General features: G+C 50.1%; 10 protein-coding genes across 10 annotated transcripts; 4 read left to right on the forward strand and 6 right to left on the reverse strand.

Annotated features, from left to right (window-relative positions):
- Positions 1 to 63: 63 nt before the first annotated feature.
- Positions 64 to 1193, forward strand: SNOG_12607 (hypothetical protein; the record flags this gene model as incomplete). The annotated part of the gene is given in 5 exon segments (XM_001802776.1): positions 64 to 70; positions 125 to 228; positions 317 to 1056; positions 1074 to 1122; positions 1161 to 1193. 5 exon segments carry the CDS (start codon positions 64 to 66, stop codon positions 1191 to 1193), a joined length of 933 nt encoding a protein of 310 aa, XP_001802828.1.
- Positions 1194 to 1851: 658 nt separating this feature from the next.
- On the forward strand, positions 1852 to 3740 carry SNOG_12608 (hypothetical protein; the record flags this gene model as incomplete). The annotated part of the gene is made up of 3 exons (XM_001802777.1): positions 1852 to 2148; positions 2222 to 2297; positions 2608 to 3740. The coding sequence occupies 3 exons, from the start codon at positions 1852 to 1854 to the stop codon at positions 3738 to 3740; spliced, it is 1506 nt and encodes a 501-aa protein (XP_001802829.1).
- Positions 3741 to 3998: 258 nt separating this feature from the next.
- On the reverse strand, positions 3999 to 4554 carry SNOG_12609 (hypothetical protein; the record flags this gene model as incomplete). The annotated part of the gene is made up of 2 exons (XM_001802778.1): positions 3999 to 4378; positions 4431 to 4554. 2 exons carry the CDS (start codon positions 4552 to 4554, stop codon positions 3999 to 4001), a joined length of 504 nt encoding a protein of 167 aa, XP_001802830.1.
- Positions 4555 to 5162: 608 nt separating this feature from the next.
- On the forward strand, positions 5163 to 5434 carry SNOG_12610 (hypothetical protein; the record flags this gene model as incomplete). The annotated part of the gene is made up of 2 exons (XM_001802779.1): positions 5163 to 5347; positions 5416 to 5434. The coding sequence occupies 2 exons, from the start codon at positions 5163 to 5165 to the stop codon at positions 5432 to 5434; spliced, it is 204 nt and encodes a 67-aa protein (XP_001802831.1).
- A 644-nt stretch (positions 5435 to 6078) lies between these two features.
- SNOG_12611 (hypothetical protein) lies at positions 6079 to 8227 on the reverse strand (the record flags this gene model as incomplete). Its single annotated transcript, XM_001802780.1, has 2 exons — positions 6079 to 6292; positions 6348 to 8227. The coding sequence occupies 2 exons, from the start codon at positions 8225 to 8227 to the stop codon at positions 6079 to 6081; spliced, it is 2094 nt and encodes a 697-aa protein (XP_001802832.1).
- A 1338-nt stretch (positions 8228 to 9565) lies between these two features.
- On the reverse strand, positions 9566 to 10326 carry SNOG_12612 (hypothetical protein; the record flags this gene model as incomplete). The annotated part of the gene is made up of 2 exons (XM_001802781.1): positions 9566 to 9941; positions 9992 to 10326. 2 exons carry the CDS (start codon positions 10324 to 10326, stop codon positions 9566 to 9568), a joined length of 711 nt encoding a protein of 236 aa, XP_001802833.1.
- Positions 10327 to 11387: 1061 nt separating this feature from the next.
- SNOG_12613 (hypothetical protein) lies at positions 11388 to 11649 on the reverse strand (the record flags this gene model as incomplete). Its single annotated transcript, XM_001802782.1, has 2 exons — positions 11388 to 11438; positions 11572 to 11649. The coding sequence occupies 2 exons, from the start codon at positions 11647 to 11649 to the stop codon at positions 11388 to 11390; spliced, it is 129 nt and encodes a 42-aa protein (XP_001802834.1).
- Positions 11650 to 14576: 2927 nt separating this feature from the next.
- Positions 14577 to 15973, reverse strand: SNOG_12614 (hypothetical protein; the record flags this gene model as incomplete). Its single annotated transcript, XM_001802783.1, has 3 exons — positions 14577 to 15114; positions 15164 to 15755; positions 15914 to 15973. The coding sequence occupies 3 exons, from the start codon at positions 15971 to 15973 to the stop codon at positions 14807 to 14809; spliced, it is 960 nt and encodes a 319-aa protein (XP_001802835.1). The 3' UTR covers positions 14577 to 14806.
- A 308-nt stretch (positions 15974 to 16281) lies between these two features.
- SNOG_12615 (hypothetical protein) lies at positions 16282 to 17227 on the forward strand (the record flags this gene model as incomplete). The annotated part of the gene is made up of 3 exons (XM_001802784.1): positions 16282 to 16621; positions 16674 to 16981; positions 17123 to 17227. The coding sequence occupies 3 exons, from the start codon at positions 16282 to 16284 to the stop codon at positions 17225 to 17227; spliced, it is 753 nt and encodes a 250-aa protein (XP_001802836.1).
- SNOG_12616 (hypothetical protein) lies at positions 17111 to 17424 on the reverse strand (the record flags this gene model as incomplete). Its single annotated transcript, XM_001802785.1, has 2 exons — positions 17111 to 17205; positions 17358 to 17424. 2 exons carry the CDS (start codon positions 17422 to 17424, stop codon positions 17111 to 17113), a joined length of 162 nt encoding a protein of 53 aa, XP_001802837.1.
- Positions 17425 to 17532: the final 108 nt, after the last annotated feature.

The raw sequence follows: 17532 nt of genomic DNA on the forward strand, positions 1-17532 counted from the left end.
CCAGTGTGGGAGACTGGACTGATGGCTTTGGGCCTTCTGGATACTGGACTGCAAACTGCAGCCATGGATTGTAGGCAAAGACTTTGCTACCATGACTTTATACGTCGCTAATCCATACTCCTAGTGACTATCGAATGGTTTAAGGACCACCAGATTCTCAGCGTGCCTGGAGATTGCCACAAGCAAAACCCAAGACTTGCTCTAGGCGGATGGTGCTATCAGGAATGTGTAAGTATACCCTAGAACCACCTGTGCAACCTTTACCACATGTGCCCCATGAGGCAATACTTCCCGGTATTGACTGATGCATGCCCAGAACACCCACTACCCTGATAACGACGATACTCTCGTCTCTCTGCTGTGTATTGCCATGCACGAACCCGCTGAACTATCATCTAAAGCATCACTGGCAGCTATTGACTTCCTGCTGGGAATGCAATGCACGAATGGCGGATGGGCATGTTTCGACGGCTGGGATAATCGCAACTGCTGGTTAAACTATACACCGTTTGGTCAAGGCAACGAGTTCTTTGACCCAAGTGTGCCAGACATCACCGGACGCGTTTTGGAATGCTTCGGAATTTTGCTCGCGCTGAGTGATGACTTCTATCGCAAGACTGGCAAGAGACTGTTGATGGATGAAATGTGTCTCCAAATCAGACGCGCTTGTCACAAAGCCATTCAATACCTCCGGACCGAGCAAGACTCCCAGGGACGATGGAGAAGTCGATGGCATGTGAACTATCTGAACGGAACATACAGTGTACTTTGTGGCATGAAGTTCTGTTCAGGAAGCATGCACAGTAAGAAGAGCAGAGGCTGTAAAGATGAGATGATCCAGCAACCAATTTCGTGGATCAAGTCTGTACAGAACCAGGATGGAGGATGGGGTGAAGGCGCATCGACGTATCAACAGGGCTATGCAACGGAAAGATTTGATAGTACACCGACGCAGACAGCATGGGCCATCATGGGGCTCCTTGCACACTTACCACCCACAGACATTGCAATTGTGAATGGCATACAAAATCTTGTCCGTACACAAACAATTGGAATGTACGTATCAAATGAAGATGGTACCGGGATAGGCGCTGGTCCGAGCGCGACATGGCGGCAAAAAGAGTATGTGAGCGTGGGCTTTCCAGATATACTTTGGCTAGATTACTCAAGCTCGCGTCATGGATATCCCATGATGGCGCTTGGACGATGGTTACGTGAGATGAAGTCACGCGAGATCAGGGTCGGTGAAGTCAGCAGTTGCTGCTAGGATGTTCTCGTCACTTGAAGCATTTTGGATTTTTAGCATCCTCGATCACTAATTTCTGATGCAAGCAGAAGCAAAAATCAAGTCAAAATGTCAAAAACATACAACAGAGGAGATTCGCTAATGGTCACCCACTTAACTACTAACCCTCCGGTACGATGCTTAAATATGGCTGAGCGAACGGGAAGCCTTGCTCTCATCGTCCTATGGTCGTATGTGAGAAACAAGGTGAAATGTTTAAATATATAGGAGATGCCTGTCACGGCCCTGGAGGATCTGGACCGCGATGTCCGGGCTCCTAGGGCCTTCTTTTGCCTCAGAAACCTTCCTATTTACACTGTTTCCCTGGCGATTTAAGTGCACAAATACTGTTGTATCTGATTCAACATGGGGCAGCTTGGTGTTTGTCACTGAGGTTGGCGTTCCATTGATCTATCGGGTGCAGGGGTCCTTCGCGCAAGCATCACCAAAACATTGGGGTCAGGAAAGGGCCGAGGTTAGCCACTCAGTAACAACATCAAAGTCAGTAAAGCGTTTGAGGTCTGGATCGCGCATGGAAGTTACTCAAGCCTACCTTATAGCTTGAAATGGCACCCCGACATCAACTGCATCTAGGTCCTTCGCGCACCAACTCTTTGGCGATCATCGAAGTGGATTCGCCGTCGCCGCTAGCCAGTACTGGATCGTCATATGGCACCCCCAAAAGGACGACTGCACAGTCTCGCTGGCCCTCTGGCGAACAGCCAACGAAGAACTCCTTATTTCAGCTACCGGATGAACTTCTAGCCCACATTGTCGAGCTAGCTATTAGTGAGGATGGATCCCAAAACCGCAAGCAACGAAGAACAGTCTGTCACAATAGGATAGCCCGAATACTGACTAAGGTATGCCACCGACTGAGACGTTTGGCGCGGCCGTTACTGCTACGTGATATTCGAATCGAGTATCCAAACCAAGTGGTACCTCCCAGCATCTCAGTCAAAAACCTCCACCGTACGCTCAGGGACAGACCACATCTTCGGAAGCACTGTAGGTAAGTGGTTATCAAGTAATTCTTTCCATCCTACAAGCAGTTGTGTTCGTTTGTTCTCCTTCAGTGAGGAATAACCTGGAAATGTACTTGTTGTTTCAAATTCTCACGAGGAAGTGGCTCGTCAATGTTGCAAAACTTGTGGTACTTCCTACAATGCAACATGGCGAGTGTCATGGCTGCAGCTTGAATACGCCCACGGTTACGGTATTCTTCACATTCCCATAATTGACACTGACATCTAATTTTTCTACTGGTAGATCGCTGCACATGAGCCTTTACAATCACGGGCGGCCTGACGACAATTATACAGTTGCAAAAGACTTTGCCGATTGGCTCACGGGTACCCGTAATCTTTCCATTTTTGGCAGTTTCGATGGCAACGAGTATGACCAAACCAACGGGACGATAACCACCCACGCATGGGACGTTCTTGCCCGGATAGCGGCCAACTTCAAAGATCTAGAGGAGTTCAAAATTGACTATGGAGGCTCTAGCTTTGAAGGCTCTAGCTTTATTGTCCTATCTCTTATCAAGCGTCTGCGTTTTCCGAGGCTGAAGAGATTGGAAATTAATGGCATTTGGGAGTGGTGGGACAATGGAGATGTCGAATTAGCACGATCACCACAAATGCGCACCGCATCTTTCACAACCTTACGGATATCCGGCTACCGAGACCGGCCTCAAAGTGCAGCTCTCCTTCTACAATGGCCTGCCGTGCTCACCCGTTTGGAGTTTTGCAACTTCTCAGACAACCCAGAATTTGAGAATCATCGTATGGACTATCCAATGTTCGAGAGCTGGTTGCGCATCCATCAGAACTCTCTTAGACATGTTGAAATAGGCGTCCTTTCCCGCACAGCCAGTGATCGACTTTTCAACGCCACGCTCTTTCCGAAGCTTGAATATCTAAAGCTATCGAGATGGCAGATGCGAGCTCCTGTGCAGTTCTCGCATGAAGACTCGAACGTGCTAGGTCCGAGCTTGAAAACGTTTGCTTGGGACTTCGAGGAGTACGGAGAAAGCTGGAGCGACTTTGGAGAAGCCGAGGCAAACTGGATTACGGAGCTCGCAAAATGCGCTATATCACGCAAAGCTACTCTTGCGAAAATTGAAATTCAGATTACGCCAGATGCTTGCTGGGAAGTGACAGAAGAGATGGAATACCCTTGGGATAGGATCGACAGTGTGAGAGATCAAATCTGTAGGCCGAATGATCTGACTCTATTATACAACAAGCCAGTGATCACGAAGGAGGCTTGGTTGGACCTTGCTCGGGCTGAGACACTTGACATATACGCAGACGGGGCGGATGTTGACTATTTACTCAATTACGATGAGTGTAGTACATTGGAGGAGCATAAAGGCCTTGAGCATGAGTTTGTGCAGGCTTACCAAGGTCAAGACATCCGAAATTACCTAATCAAATTGCCAAACGCTCCTTGAAATTAGCAGCCTTTCTTTCATTTAGGTATTCCGGTCAGCTTTAGAGATTATGAAGTAAGCTATAGACTACATTCATATATAGAGGCAGGAAATTTGGCGAACTTTGTCGTCAAAGCTGAAAAAACTCTTATTTCAGTAATCTAGCTTGGTTTCGTCCGCATATTTCGAAGCTGTGAATACTGGCATTGTCTACGTCTCTCCTGCGCTTCACGGCAGAAGCGCTCAGGACTCATAAAACACCACGACTAGTCAAACTCTTCACAGCCTCGACCACTCCCTCCCAGCAAGTCTCAATCCTTCCTCCCCATCCACAAGCACACACCACCCTTCACTACCATTACCCCCATCCCCGGCTATCGCAGCTTTGAAGTTCGCTTTCGCATACTCTAACACCTCTCCATCGAAACTTCCTGGTTGCAGCCACACAGCCGGTACACCCGCCTCTTTAGCCTCTTTCAGCAACTGCTTCGTCACAGCCGGTGGCGTGATGACAGAGAGTGAATAACTCGATGCTGGCGGATCTTGAAGTGCGCTCGGCGACGGCACGGTAGTGTGGTCACGCTGCAAGATGTTGACTGTAGGAGAGCGGGGATTTATTGGTGTTGCTGGTAGTGAATGGCGCAGATACCACGCAAAGACTGTTTTCAGATGTGAGATGGAACGAATGATTCTACGTGGACGTGTACGTACTTTTATGGCCATATTTGCTGGGGTCGGAAGATGCGCCGGCTACAGCGAAGCGAGGGGAGGAAAAGAAGGTTTTCAGCGCGGCTTCCATTTCGTTTTCGCGCTTTTGACCTCGTGTGACGGGCATAGAGGATGTAAGTGCGTATTCAATTATGATATCGAGAGCGATGGGTACTTTAGTCAGATCAGCAGGAGGTGGTGAGGACGCGTTGTTCGTTCCTCTTCAGCCGAGGCACATCACGTCATTGTCAAGAGTTTCGCGTGCTGCTTTGCTGCATCCTTTCTTTCTACACACGGTGCTATGGGTCTCAAAATCCGTCACTTCATTTCAAAGAAGTAGCAAATATGCTTACATCTGTTTTCCCATGTGGGATACGACATAGGTTGTTGTCAAGATGCAATATTGGCTTCCCTACAATGCACCGCCGATGCTTACACTTTGTTCAGATCTCTTACTTGAAGTCTTACTCCAACGCACCGCGTAATCTTCACAGAGCTTACTCAGTTTGCGCACTCAATAGACAGCACACCAGCATGAAGCCAAACAACTCGCACCCCAACTCTTCACCTCCCCTATGATTCACCTTCCACAGCATATAAACCCCCTCCTTATACTTTCTTCACTTGATTCTCCTCGTAACTCCTTACCCAAACTACCCATCTGTCCATTCTCATCACACAGCTCCGTAAACATACACAACCAGCCCCAAACTCATTTCATCAAGCAAAACAACAATGGGCTCAACACGTTACGACACCCAAAGATCTGACTTCCGCCGCCCCCGCGAGAACGTAGTCCAACAGGGCACTACGCCGCCCCAGGCGAACGATCCGTACCACGCGCGAGGCCAGCCCCTTCGCGCGGGCGAAGTACGCGAGTATCCCAGATACGACGGGAAAACGCAAGACGGGGGCAAGAAGTGAGTTTACACGCAGCTTCCACGATAAAGGGCCTATGGTAGATTTGTCTCTGTGAAATGAAGTGTAGGGATGGATATCATGACTGAAGTGAGACGCCTATTAATTTTATCGTATTTGCAGTACTTTTGGGGCGGGAAAGGCCAGATCTACTTTATGACTCGTCCACTTCTCTCACTCTTGATGTCACTATCTACCGTTTCTGAATCCCTCGTATACACCTTCTCCCCTCTCCCTTTCTTCTATCATTCTCTTCTTCTACCCGTCCATCAAACCAACTACCCTCTGATCAACAAACACATCCCAACTCATCCCGCTCACAGCCCCAATCAATTAATTCCCCTCTCATGTCGTTTGCAAAGGCTACCTCCGCTACTCCTACCTTCACTGTGTATTTTGACTATGCTTTTACATTTGACCACCGCGCAGGGAGTATGTGGGGACGATGTGAACTAGGAGAAGGGTTTGATGACGGGGTTAGGCATGCTGGTGAGTTTGTTAGAAAGAGGTATGTAAAGGCGCAGTTAGAAGGAGACGCAGTGAGGAGAGAAAGAAGGTCTTGCATGTAAATGTGTTGTTCAGTCACGTCGCTGGCTGGGACGACATGTCATGTGCGCTGTCAGCTTCTCCGTATCACTCGCATCACCAAAGTCAATACTAGCAGTGTAATGTTCACATATCTTTATTCGTATTCACATGCAATGCATCGCTAATACCCCCAATCATCTACTATCTACTGACCAATCCCCAACTCTTTGTAAAACGCCTCCGTCTCTGGCTTGCGTCCGAGGAATTCCTCCAGAATCTCCATCTCCTCTTTGCTTCCGCCGCGCTCGAGGACCGTGTGCCTGTACCGTCGGCCCTCTTTGCCGTTCATGGGATCCGCCTTGAAGACGGTGTAGAACATGTCGGTGGAGTAGACTTGCGAGGAGAGGTAGCCGTAGTAACTGTTGTCATGTTAGTGAATGTCAAACGATGATGAGAGGGATGAAAGTGACTTACCCAGCGTCGTAGCCACCGATCAAGTGACCGAATGTGGCCTGGCCGTTGCCCCAGTGCCAATCACCCTTGGTGGGGCCGTCAAGCGCCTCAGGGCCATTAAGCTGGCTGATCTCGTTTCGCAGCTTGTTGTAGGTCTCAGTAATGTCGAGTTTCTTGAGTTCCTCGTGGCTGGCTGGCTGATGCACAGTCATGTCGAAAGTGCCAAAGTGCAGTTGCCTCAAGTTAAACAGCGCATCGTTAACGTGCTTGGTGTTGATCAAGTTGGCGATAAGCGAATTGGGAATTTGCTCGGAAGGCTTCTTTTCCAAGCCCGAAGACTCAATATAAGCCTTTTCGTACTCAGGAGACAGGTATGAGTAATGGTGTGACAGGCTGCGGAGCTGAGACGGGGTCCAGCACCAGTTCTCCAACATTTGTGATGGCGCCTCAACGAAGTCGCGCACAGTGCTGGTGCCATGGAAGCGGGCGTAGGTTGTTCGTGAAACCAAGTCATGGATACCGTGACCAAGTTCGTGGAAGAGGGTAACAACTTCATCGTGCTTCAGCAGCGATGGCTTCTTCGGTGTCGGCTTTGAGAAGTTGCAGACCAGCGCAGTCGCCGGGTACCGCCTCTTGCCGTTCTCATCTATGTAGCCAGGCTGCAAGTTGAAGTTGGCAGCGTGACCGTACTTGCCGTCACGAGGAAAGAGATCAAGGTAGAGGTATCCGACAAAGCCAGCGCCCTCACCCTCATCATCCCAGACACTGAAGATTGAGACATCTTTATGCCAGACAATATCCGAACCCTTGCCACCTTCTGCAAGAGCTGCCCGGTCCTTTTCGCCAACAATCTCGACAAAAACAAGACCGAAAAGCTCCTCGAAGATCTTCAGCATGCCCTGGATGGTGGTCTGGAGAGGGAAGTACTCTGCGATAACCTGGTGATCGAGCTGGTAGTCCTTCTCCAGCATCAGGCGGTCGTAGTACCGGTGGTCCCAGAGGTAGTAGCCCTCAGCCAAAGGACCAGTAAGACCCTGTTCCTTGACATCTTGCTTCTTGAACTCCATCAGCTTCTCAATCTCCTTCTTTCCACCCGGCGCCAGACGCTTGCGCAAGTCTGCCAAGAAGTCGTTCACAGTCTTGGGTGTCTTCGCCATCTTGTCCTCAATCCTGAACTGTGCGTGGTTCTCGTAGCCGAGGATGCGAGCAGCTTCGTCGCGCAGGAGGATGGCTTCACGGAACAGGGCAACGTTGTCATTGCACTTGTTCTCGTTCGCAGTCATGACCGTCTTGCGCGTCTCCGCATTCGTCGCGTACTTTAGCGTGGGGAACAGATCTGGGTACTTGAAGGTAAGCCTCAGCTTGCCTTCCTTGTCGCCCTCGCCCTTGTTCAGAGTCGCAATGACATCCTCCGGCACGCCATGTAGCTCTTCCGGTGTGAACCACAGCTCTCCATTCTCCTCGTTCAAGTTCTTCTGGAAAGCAATGCTGATCTGACTCAGCCGTTGCTTGATCTCCTTGAACCTGTCCCGCTTGGGGCCCGCGGGCAAGCTCAGACCATTCCGAATGTACGACTTATGGTCCTTCTCGAGCAAGCGCTGCGACTCGGGGTCAAGCTGTTCCTTCTTCTTGAGCGCCGCATCGACCAGGTTGAAGACGTCCTCGCGCATGGAGGACTCGATGCCGAAGTCGTCGAGCAATTGCTCTGCCTCGCTGGACGCATCGCGCAGCTCCTTGTCGGTGGACACGGCGTTGTAGAAGCCGATGATGTGCGACTCAATAGCCATTTTGTTGTCATCGTGGGCAATCGGGAGGATAACGTTTGCAAAGCTCGCGGTGTCGGGCTTCACGTCGCGGACAATGGCATCTTGAATGCCTCGTGATCTGTCAATCTGCGCCATGTCAGTTTGGCCTTCCACCACCCCTCATTGTGGGGTGCAGCGCGCGCATAGCCTCAACATACCAGCTTCTTCGTGTCCTCGATCAAGCTCTGCTTCGTCGCGGTGAACTTGGGCGGCAGCTGTGGCGGTGTCTTGTACTGAGTCGGGGCCTATCAATCATGTCAGTTCAGTAACATAGCAGAGCACATGTCAAGATTCCCGCACCATGGTTGAATTCGTGAGCGGTCGAAACGCCTGTGCAAACGGATTCTCGCAGCGGATTCGGCTTCAAGTACTGTATAATAGACGGGGGCCGCACGCCGAGTCGCAGAGAAGCCAGAATGGCGACGATAGAGATGAAGAGGGCGACGGTAGCGAACAGGAGCGTGTGGTAGGAGCGAGTGAGCGCCACGGTTGCGGTGCTTCTTATGTCCGCATAGGTGGGGAAGGTGCAGGCAGTGGTGTGATAGCTTCAACCGCACGTGTATACTGGAGCACGCAGGCGGTAAGGGAATAGCTGTTCTGTATGTGCAAGTGAAGCGCTCGTGAACGCGGCCCCATTGCAGCCCGCTCTACCAAGTATACTAAAGTCGTGTCTGACAGCGTCAGCCATCATCGCCGAGGGTCTTGCCGTTTTCGGACTGGTCTTGAGTTTACCCCATCCCTGCACTTCACAGCCTTGCTGACACGCTTCGCGTTCTAAGAACTACATGAGATGATGTCAAAGATGGGTCCGGTGGATTCGATTAGTTGTTGATTGTCTCGCGCAATGTGGCGCCTCATTCAACATGATCACAAGTATGTGGACCTTGTACTACGCGACTTGCTGTCGGATGCAGTGAACGTAATCCGTCCTCTACCAACCTTGTTCTGTTTCAAATCCGAATCTGTGGACTTGTTCGCCTCCGACGCGACCTGTCGCAGGATTCAGTCTTGCCAACCAGGGTCAACACATTTTGCCATGCGAGGATTCCCTGCAATCTAGTCCGCGATCATCACCGCCGCAGAAAGTGTAAATGGCCGTGACTGAGAACAAGGCCCGGTATGCTTCAAAGAGTAATGAACAAGAATTTAATACTGTCATAAATGCTTCCTTGAAGCCTGTCTTATAGCGAGCGATTACGAAATTATTTCCTCCAAATGAGCCAGCAATCAAAGGTGCAGCTAATTGCAGTCCTGCTGTCAAACGTCTGCTATACTGTTAATGACTTCTCCCAAAAGCAGAAATATCGTAGACTGACCATGGGTATCATCAGGGCCAGCGGCGCAGTAGCCCGCTACCACGCTGAACGATCCCGTCGTTGACCATACATTATCAGCACGCTGATGTGTTTTACAAATACAGAGGCAGACTTCTTCCTAGACTGTCTCGAGAGGATGATGTCGCTTCTCGTGATCCAACTCGATACTCTTCTTGTCTATTGAACTTAGACTTTCCGGTACGGTGATGAACGGCCCCCATGCTGGACCTCCCCGCTTCTCCGTCTCTGCTACAGCCCAGGTATCGACCTCGAGGGGTTTCTCCAGCGGTTGATTTTGGCTGACGGGTCCGACGCGCATGGGATTGACCGGACTAGCACCCACCACTCTTCGATCTGACACGCCGCGCTCCTCTTTCTTCTTGCTGATGAAAAGCATTCGAAGAAAAGGCACGGATGCCGAGATGATGCCGCTGTTAGTCTCGACTTGGCCCCAGAGTAAGAGGTCAGCGCCGAACTTTGCTGAGTTCCAAGGTCTGCGTGAATAGATTAGTGATTGTTGTGATACGCTTGTAGGAATACTCACGATTCTGCCCATAGCATCATGACCCACATACGGATAGAAGATGCAACAATGGCCATGATCCCGATCGAGAAGATGCCAATGAGTGCAAGTCGCTTGGTCATAGGCACCCGGAGGCTTAGCAGTGCCGGAATGGGTAGGAGCATGATGAATACATCACTTGTAAGATTAGCTACTGCGGAGAAGACCCAAAGCTTGATCGGATCGTAACACTGGGATTTCGGTGCTTGTGTTTGAGGGTTACGATCGAATTGCGCGAGGTAGCCGTCGGTGGAAAACGAATCGGATGGATTTCGGCACTGGAAAGTAGACGCGATTGCCGCTCCGACTGTGTACATGCTGACAAAGGCTATAGTTGCATGGACGCAGTAACGGAAGGTGCGAGTCGAGGCGAATGTCCGGTAGAAGAAGAGGATACTGAGCTTAACGAAGCCGAGAGCTAGTATGTAGGTCGTGCGGTACAGCCACCATGTGATAAGGGTGCCGCGAAGCGCGACTAGGAACTGCTCTCTTTTCTCCTAAAGGCTTATTAGAGGAGGCTGGTTGGAATTCAAAAAGGTGATTTACCGGTATCCGTAGCCAACTGGGGCGAAAGTGGCTGCTTGTCTCATCTTGATAGTAGTTGATGACGAAGTTTCCCCAGGTAATGATCTATGAGCCGTGAGTACAGATCGAGGCAAGGCGTAGAGTAAGCCTACCAAAGCAACAAGCATCAGATGATCTGATGCTCCCATAGATCTCATGATGAAATGTCGACAGTAGTATCTACGATTGATGTCAGAATGGCCAAGTCAATCGTTGCATAGAACAAACCGTAGAGCTAAGATAATTGTCGACAACGACGTCAATGTCGCGCCGACAATCACCACCACAAAACCTGGTCGCAGGTACATGGCGTATGTGTATGAGCTATTGCAGCTCAATCGGTGAGAAGAGTAGCCAGAATCAAAAGACAAATCTAAGAAACATGGAAATGAACGAGTCGTGGTTCGGGACGCCCAGACGTTGATAACAATAGCGAACGAAAAGAAGGGACGGTAGACTCAGACGTAAGGTGCCCAGACTATGAGTTAAGAGCAGGAATCATCCATGCGGGCATCCAGCCTTTTCCCCGGATTCTGCACCAGGAGACGGAGTGTTCCACAGTTCCCGTAGTTTCCCGCTGGGTGTGCTGAGCGAAACCTAGGCGGGGGCTGGTGATCATGCAAACTCCATGTTCGCATAGCTGCAGGTGTGTGAAGGAAGATCGTGCATGCTTTTATTGCCACAATACATATACCGATAGTATGGCTTTTTGGATTCTGAACTGACTGCAATACTGACAGGTTAGAACCACAGTTCACGTATCTTGATTTGCCTCGATTGTTCCTGTGATAACGTTCTCAATGCATGAACGCATTCAGCAGCCGTTGCGTAATTCCGCCGAGGTATCCACAGGCGCGGACATGCACTGTAGTGATGTAGAGGATCAGCACAAATGACCAGATGTGCCTAGCTGATCCACGCGAAACCGTTTGTAATGGTGCAGTTCTTGAACTTTTGTGCATGTGAAGCATGCTAGCGCGAATGGCTCATCGTTGCACCATGGTAGCACAGTTGAAGAACGCAAGCAATTCAGCAAAAGATCGCATGGAAGAGCCCAGTGGTTGCACCGTATGCATGATGTGGCGGCTTCGGGAAGTGCGTTGCCATGGATCCACTTTTAGCCGGGATGTGGTCGGTGTCTGAGATTTTGAGGCTGAAACTGTGCCTGTGGTGATCACCTGCATGTGCCAGGATGTATCATATCCGCCTTCGTGGAGTATTCATATACTTTCAAGACGAGAAGTCTGGTGCAGTCGTGCTGGATCCCATCGAGAGGTCATTTGTCTTTCTGACCTACCTATTTGGGCGCGGAAGGTTGAGAGAGGCTATAATCTGGTATTTGAGAGCATGGAAAACGAGTCTGATTCTGGATGGTTCATACATTGGCATTGATAAACGCAGCAAATATGCATCCACAATGCCGTATGACAATACGATTGCGCGATAATCCGTGTGTACTCCGGGCGCACACCTGTGCTTAGCTCCGAGACGTGAAACCCAGCCATGCAACGGTAGGGCGTCGAAGATTAGGGCTGATGAGATCGAACAAAGGTGGAAGAAGATAGAGTTTAACCAGTGAGACAGACAGATCTAGGCTAGCTACTGCCTGTTGTCTGTTACAACTGTCAACCCGTATGTAGTTCAGAAACGCGGACCTAGGAACAGCCGCGCCCTGTGGAGGGAGATGTGTGGACGTGGAGAATACTGACGCTCCATTCGCTTCCAGAACATGACATTTGGGCTACTTCAAAAATGTCGACAACAACGGTTGTTTGGGCTGTCGTGATGATGCAGATGTCAAGAAGGTGTCAAGGACTTTGACGTCCTACGCATACTCTGGTGAAATTCGATTATGCTAGGCCTATTTAGGAAGTCGTTGAGGCCTACCAGAAGGCTCCGTTGGGCCCAAAACTCTTCACTCAGCATTATTTTTAGGAATATCTAAAGTAAAAGGCCTCACAGGACTGATCTGATAGGCCCTCAGCGACTTCCTGAATAGGCCTAGTATAATCGAATTTCACCAGAGTATGCGGTACCTAGGAAGCAAATCCCTGAATGGTTCCGCAGAAGTAGCAGACATCTCCATGGCCTCATGAGACGTTGTCATGAACAGTCTCTGCTCAAAATAAACTCAGCGTGATGCGATCATACACAAGATCGATCCTGCATATGTTTCGTTGCAGGATGCACTACCTGTCTGACCTCACAGATCCATTGAGCCGTGCGGCAATGGCAGGGAACAAACAGCGCATGAGTGAATGTAGAAAAAAGGCGGCTAAGATTTCAAAAAGGGCAAGCCTATCTCCTTGACGATTGTTCGTGCAAGAGATTTCGGGCTGCCCGAAATGTCATACTTTGACAACCTTCTGCGAAGAAAATGAGAGGGATTGTTCGTGCGTGAGACTTCGGGCTGCCCGAAATTTCATGGGTTCACAACCTTCTGCAAAGACTTCTGCGAGGAAAACAAAAGAGATAGTTCGTGCGTGAGACTTCGGGCTGCCCGAAATTTCATGGGTTCACAGCCTTCTGCAAAGATTTCTGCAGACTTCTGCGAAGAAAACGAAAGAGATAGTTCGTGCGTGAGACTTCGGGCTGCCCGAAATTTCATAGGTTCACAACCTTCTGCAAAGACTTCTACAAAGAAAATAAAAAGGATGGTTGGTGCGTAAGACTTCGGGCTGCCCGAAATTTCATGGGTTCACAATCTTCTGCAAAGACTTCTGTAAAGACTTCTGCGAAGACTTCTGCGAAGAAAACGAAAGGAACTGTTTATGTTCGTGCGTGAGACTTCAGGCTGCCCGAAATTTCATGGGTTCACAACCTTCTGCGAAGACTTCTAGAAAGGAAACGAAAGGAACTGTTCGTGTTCGTGCGTGAGACTTCGGGCAGCCCGAAATTTGATGCGTTGACAACCTTCTGCAAAGACTTCTGCAAAGGAAATGAAAGGAACTGTTCGTGTTCGTGCGTAAGACTTCGGGCAGCCCGAAATTTGATGCGTTCAACTACGTTCTGTCAGTATTCGTGCGTGAGACTTCGGGCAGCCCGAAATTTCATAGATTCAACTACGTTCTGTCAGTGTTCGTGCGTGAGACTTCGGGCAGCCCGAAATTCCATGTGTTAACAACCTTCTGCAAAGACTTCTGCAAAGCAAATGAAAGGAACTATTTGTGCGTAAAGGAACTGTTTGTGCGTAAAGGAACTGTTTGTGCGTAAAGGAACTGTTTGTGCGTAAAGGAACTGTTCGTGCGTAAAGGAACTGTTCGTGCGTAAGACTTCGGGCAGCCCGAAATTTCATAGGTTTTACTACCCTTTGCAAAGCAAACGAAAGGAACTGTTCGTGCGTACAGGAACTGTTCGTGCGTAAGACTTCGGGCAGCCCGAAATTTCATGGGTTTAACTACCTTCTGCAAAGCAAACGAAAGGAACTGTTCGTGCGTACAGGAACTGTTCGTGCGTAAGACTTCGGGCAGCCCGAAATTTCATGGGTTCAGCTACCTTCTGCGAAGAAAATGAAAGATTATCATCGCTGAATTTGTCGTCGCCGCATTTTGTTTAATGTAGCCGGAGAAGAAGATAGCTCTGCTCGGGAGTTATCGAGAGGGCCGGTGACAGGAATTTGGTGGATCATGGCTGCAATCTGATCGACTCCAGAAGGGCTTGCATGTTGCATCCAGACTTGCCAATGACGGTTGTGGAGGTGCATCTCACTGTTGCTCAGAATGACCAAATATGACTCATTTCAGTCTAACCTGATTATGTGCGCTAGCTTACATGCCCCACTCAACATCGGACTGTCAGCGTTGCCGTATCCGAGTCCAGTGTCGCGCAGAACTCGACTCACGATGATAGAGAATGATGGTGAGTTTGATCAGAATGATTGCGGATGAGAGTGAATGCGGTTCTATATGGACACCGCCTGAGAGAGCTCATTATGAGCAATCGTGATGCCAGGATGGTTGAAGTCAAGTACAAAATGTAGCCGCAGAATTATAGAGTAGATAGATCAGTAGAACGAAAACCGACATCGCATTACTACATACATCCTCAGTACTGTGTGAGTGCCCATAACCTATCCCGAATAGCCTCAGAGATTAAAATCTACTTTGCCGATCTGATGCTGCCTTGAACAGGTGTGCAATGAGCGAGCAACTTCCGACATCGTCTGAAAGGAGGTCTCATACAGCCATATTGAAGCGAACACCATGACAGAAGAGAAGCTGACAATGAAGAAAACTAGCTGCGAGACTGGAGCAATGCACGAAGCGTCTCGACCTCGCCTTCGAGCCTAGCACAGCGTACTTTGAGGTCGTCACGCTCGGTCTTGACGTCCTTGAGTTCGGACTCAAGAGTGCTCATTTGATCGACGCGCTTCTGACGATAGCGGCGCGCAGCCATTGTGTTGGCTTTGCGCTTTTCAATTTTCGAGGGCTCAGGAGCAAGAGGACTGGCTTTTGAACTGGTGTGTCGAGACGAATAAGACTGCTCTGGCGAGGAAGAGACGTGCGTCCGGTGGCCTGCAGATGATCCTGACGATGAATGCTCTGCACCAAATTAGTCTTAAGCAGATAGATGTATGCAGATCTTTCTTACCTTTCACCATGGAAGTGGAGAAGTGGGCACTGTGCAGGGTCTCCATGCCAGTACTTATAGCCGTAGTGTTGAGAGAGTCGGTAGAGGTCGTAAAAGGCATGGCTCCGCCCGTGAGTAATTGTGAGTCATTGCCGAGGTATGGCGAAGGTCCAGAAGAGGATGGGAAAGGAAAGACATTCCAGTCCGTGGAACTGTCTAGCGAGAAATCGTGTGAAGTAAGAGTGCCCGTCAAGGCGGCCGAAGAAGAAAGCGGAAACGAAGTCGTTTCTGGGACGAGGTTGCCAGTGTCGGTGTTGGAGAATAACGCAAAGTCCCAGTTGATAGGCTGACTACCACTACCATAGGCGTCTTGAGCGTCCACTGAGTTGGCTTGGCTGCCAGAAGACGAAGACGGATTTGCTTGGAGCGAAGCGCATGTTGGCGTTTGATTGCTGCATTGTTGTATTGTAAACTGCGGGTCCTGGTACCCGCTGGTGAAATCGAGGTAGTCTTCAAAGAAAATTTGTTCAGCGAAGGGCGCCCAACACGGGGTGTCAAGCGCGGAGCTTTGGGGTGAAGGAGAAAGGAAGGGAGTTGGTGGGGAAGCCTCAGGCTTTATATGAAAGAGGGCTGAGCGGCAGTCCGTCAGCCAGGCTACCCTGTTCCGCGTCCTACAAGCCTAGTGGAGACGGACCATGTAACTCAACACAGCAAGTGACGCAAGTTCACATGCGGATGTACAGAATTGGTTATATTCGCGCGCAAACTTACGATTTCCATTCTACACAGAGTATGTTTCCCTAGGCGTGATCCTATGACTGCTTGCTGCATGTTGTCAACTACGAGGCCGCGACAACAGCATATGTAGTAGCATATGTAGTAGCACGAGGTATCGCATCGCTACGCAGTGAACGTAATAGGAAGAACCTGTTTCTTTCTCCTCGTAGCTGAATGTTTTCGGTCAACAAGTCAACTCTTCGAATCGAATTTGGTCGGGTTCCATCGTCACTTCCGTCGGTCGTGCACGGGCCACAGTTGTCAACTTTTGGCGCAGCGATCCGCAGCAGGCGCATATCCTCCCGCCCGCAGTCAACGAGGCGCAGTCTAGCAACACAATGGCTACCATACACACTCGAATAATGCGACCCGGTGCAGCATCAATTAGGACGACCGGATCAGTCCTCGCCTTCCTCGTTCCCTCCGCCCAGTGCATGCGCAGTGCTCCCGCCGCACGATTCTCAACATCGCCCATAAGATGCAAAAAGGACAATAACTCCAACAGAGGAGTGTCAGCAGTACGGGGAACAGGTCTTCGAAAGAGGCAGACACTCTCTGTCCTATCTAAAAAGGGGTCTGGGGACCAGCCACCGAAGCCAGTACCCATCACAGAGAAAGTCACAGGCACGCCGGACCATGGCTTGTGGGACTTTTTCAAGGACAAGAAGCTCATTCAGACGCCTGTCGACGAGAGCAGACACGGTATGGACTGTCAAGCGGTTGCGGCTCTTGCCAATGGCTGACAATGACACAGGCCGAGCATGGACTGTAGGCGAACTGCGCAATCAAGACTGGGATGCACTGCACCAATTATGGTGGGTATGCGTGAAGGAGCGGAACCGCCTGGCGACGGAGAAGATTGAGCGGGCACGTCTTGACGCTGGCTATGGTGATCAGGAAAACAAAGACCGAGACACGGTTGTGCAGGAGACGATGAAGGCCATCCTGGATACACTTTCTGAGCGACACCAGGCATACATGGAGGCAGTTGAGCTTGCCAAGCAGGACCCAAGTATCGACTTGTCGAGGACAGACGGCCCGCAATTCGTCGAGCCAGCTTATGTGTGTACACACTACGTCTTGGGGTGTCATCATGCTAACATTTTCTTAGGACGCTTTCGAACCAGACGTCGCCGACCCACCGAGCAATATTCGATCATAGCGACTCCTCATACGGCGTTAGGATATTATCTAGGCCCGCAGGAAGGCGTCACTTGCAGAGTGGCGGAATACACACTGGAGAGCTTTGGTCACGTCGGAGTAGGCCAGCATTTGCTGTCTGAAGGCTGGCATATAGTCACTGCATAGTGCACTGCGAGGCATAACATGGCGACGGAGACCTCTTAGAGATACGAATACTTGTACAATACCATTCGCAAACAGCTATTCGAGCTGCTGTACAACGAGGAACATATGCATGCATCAACATATTGCTTACCTGCGGATTCCCTCGCGGAAGATGCCACTTGCCCAACAGGATTATCTATTGACCCAAGCGCAGGCATTATTGCTCGGGTGGATCACAGATGTGCAGTGCATAAAGTCGAGGAGCCTCAAGACGGCACTAGTCCAAAGCTACAGCGATGAACCCCCACCGCTTTCCCGCATACAGG

Source organism: Parastagonospora nodorum (assembly GCF_000146915.1).
Source record: "Parastagonospora nodorum SN15 chromosome Unknown scaffold_23, whole genome shotgun sequence".
In the NCBI taxonomy this organism is placed as follows: domain Eukaryota; kingdom Fungi; phylum Ascomycota; class Dothideomycetes; order Pleosporales; family Phaeosphaeriaceae; genus Parastagonospora; species Parastagonospora nodorum.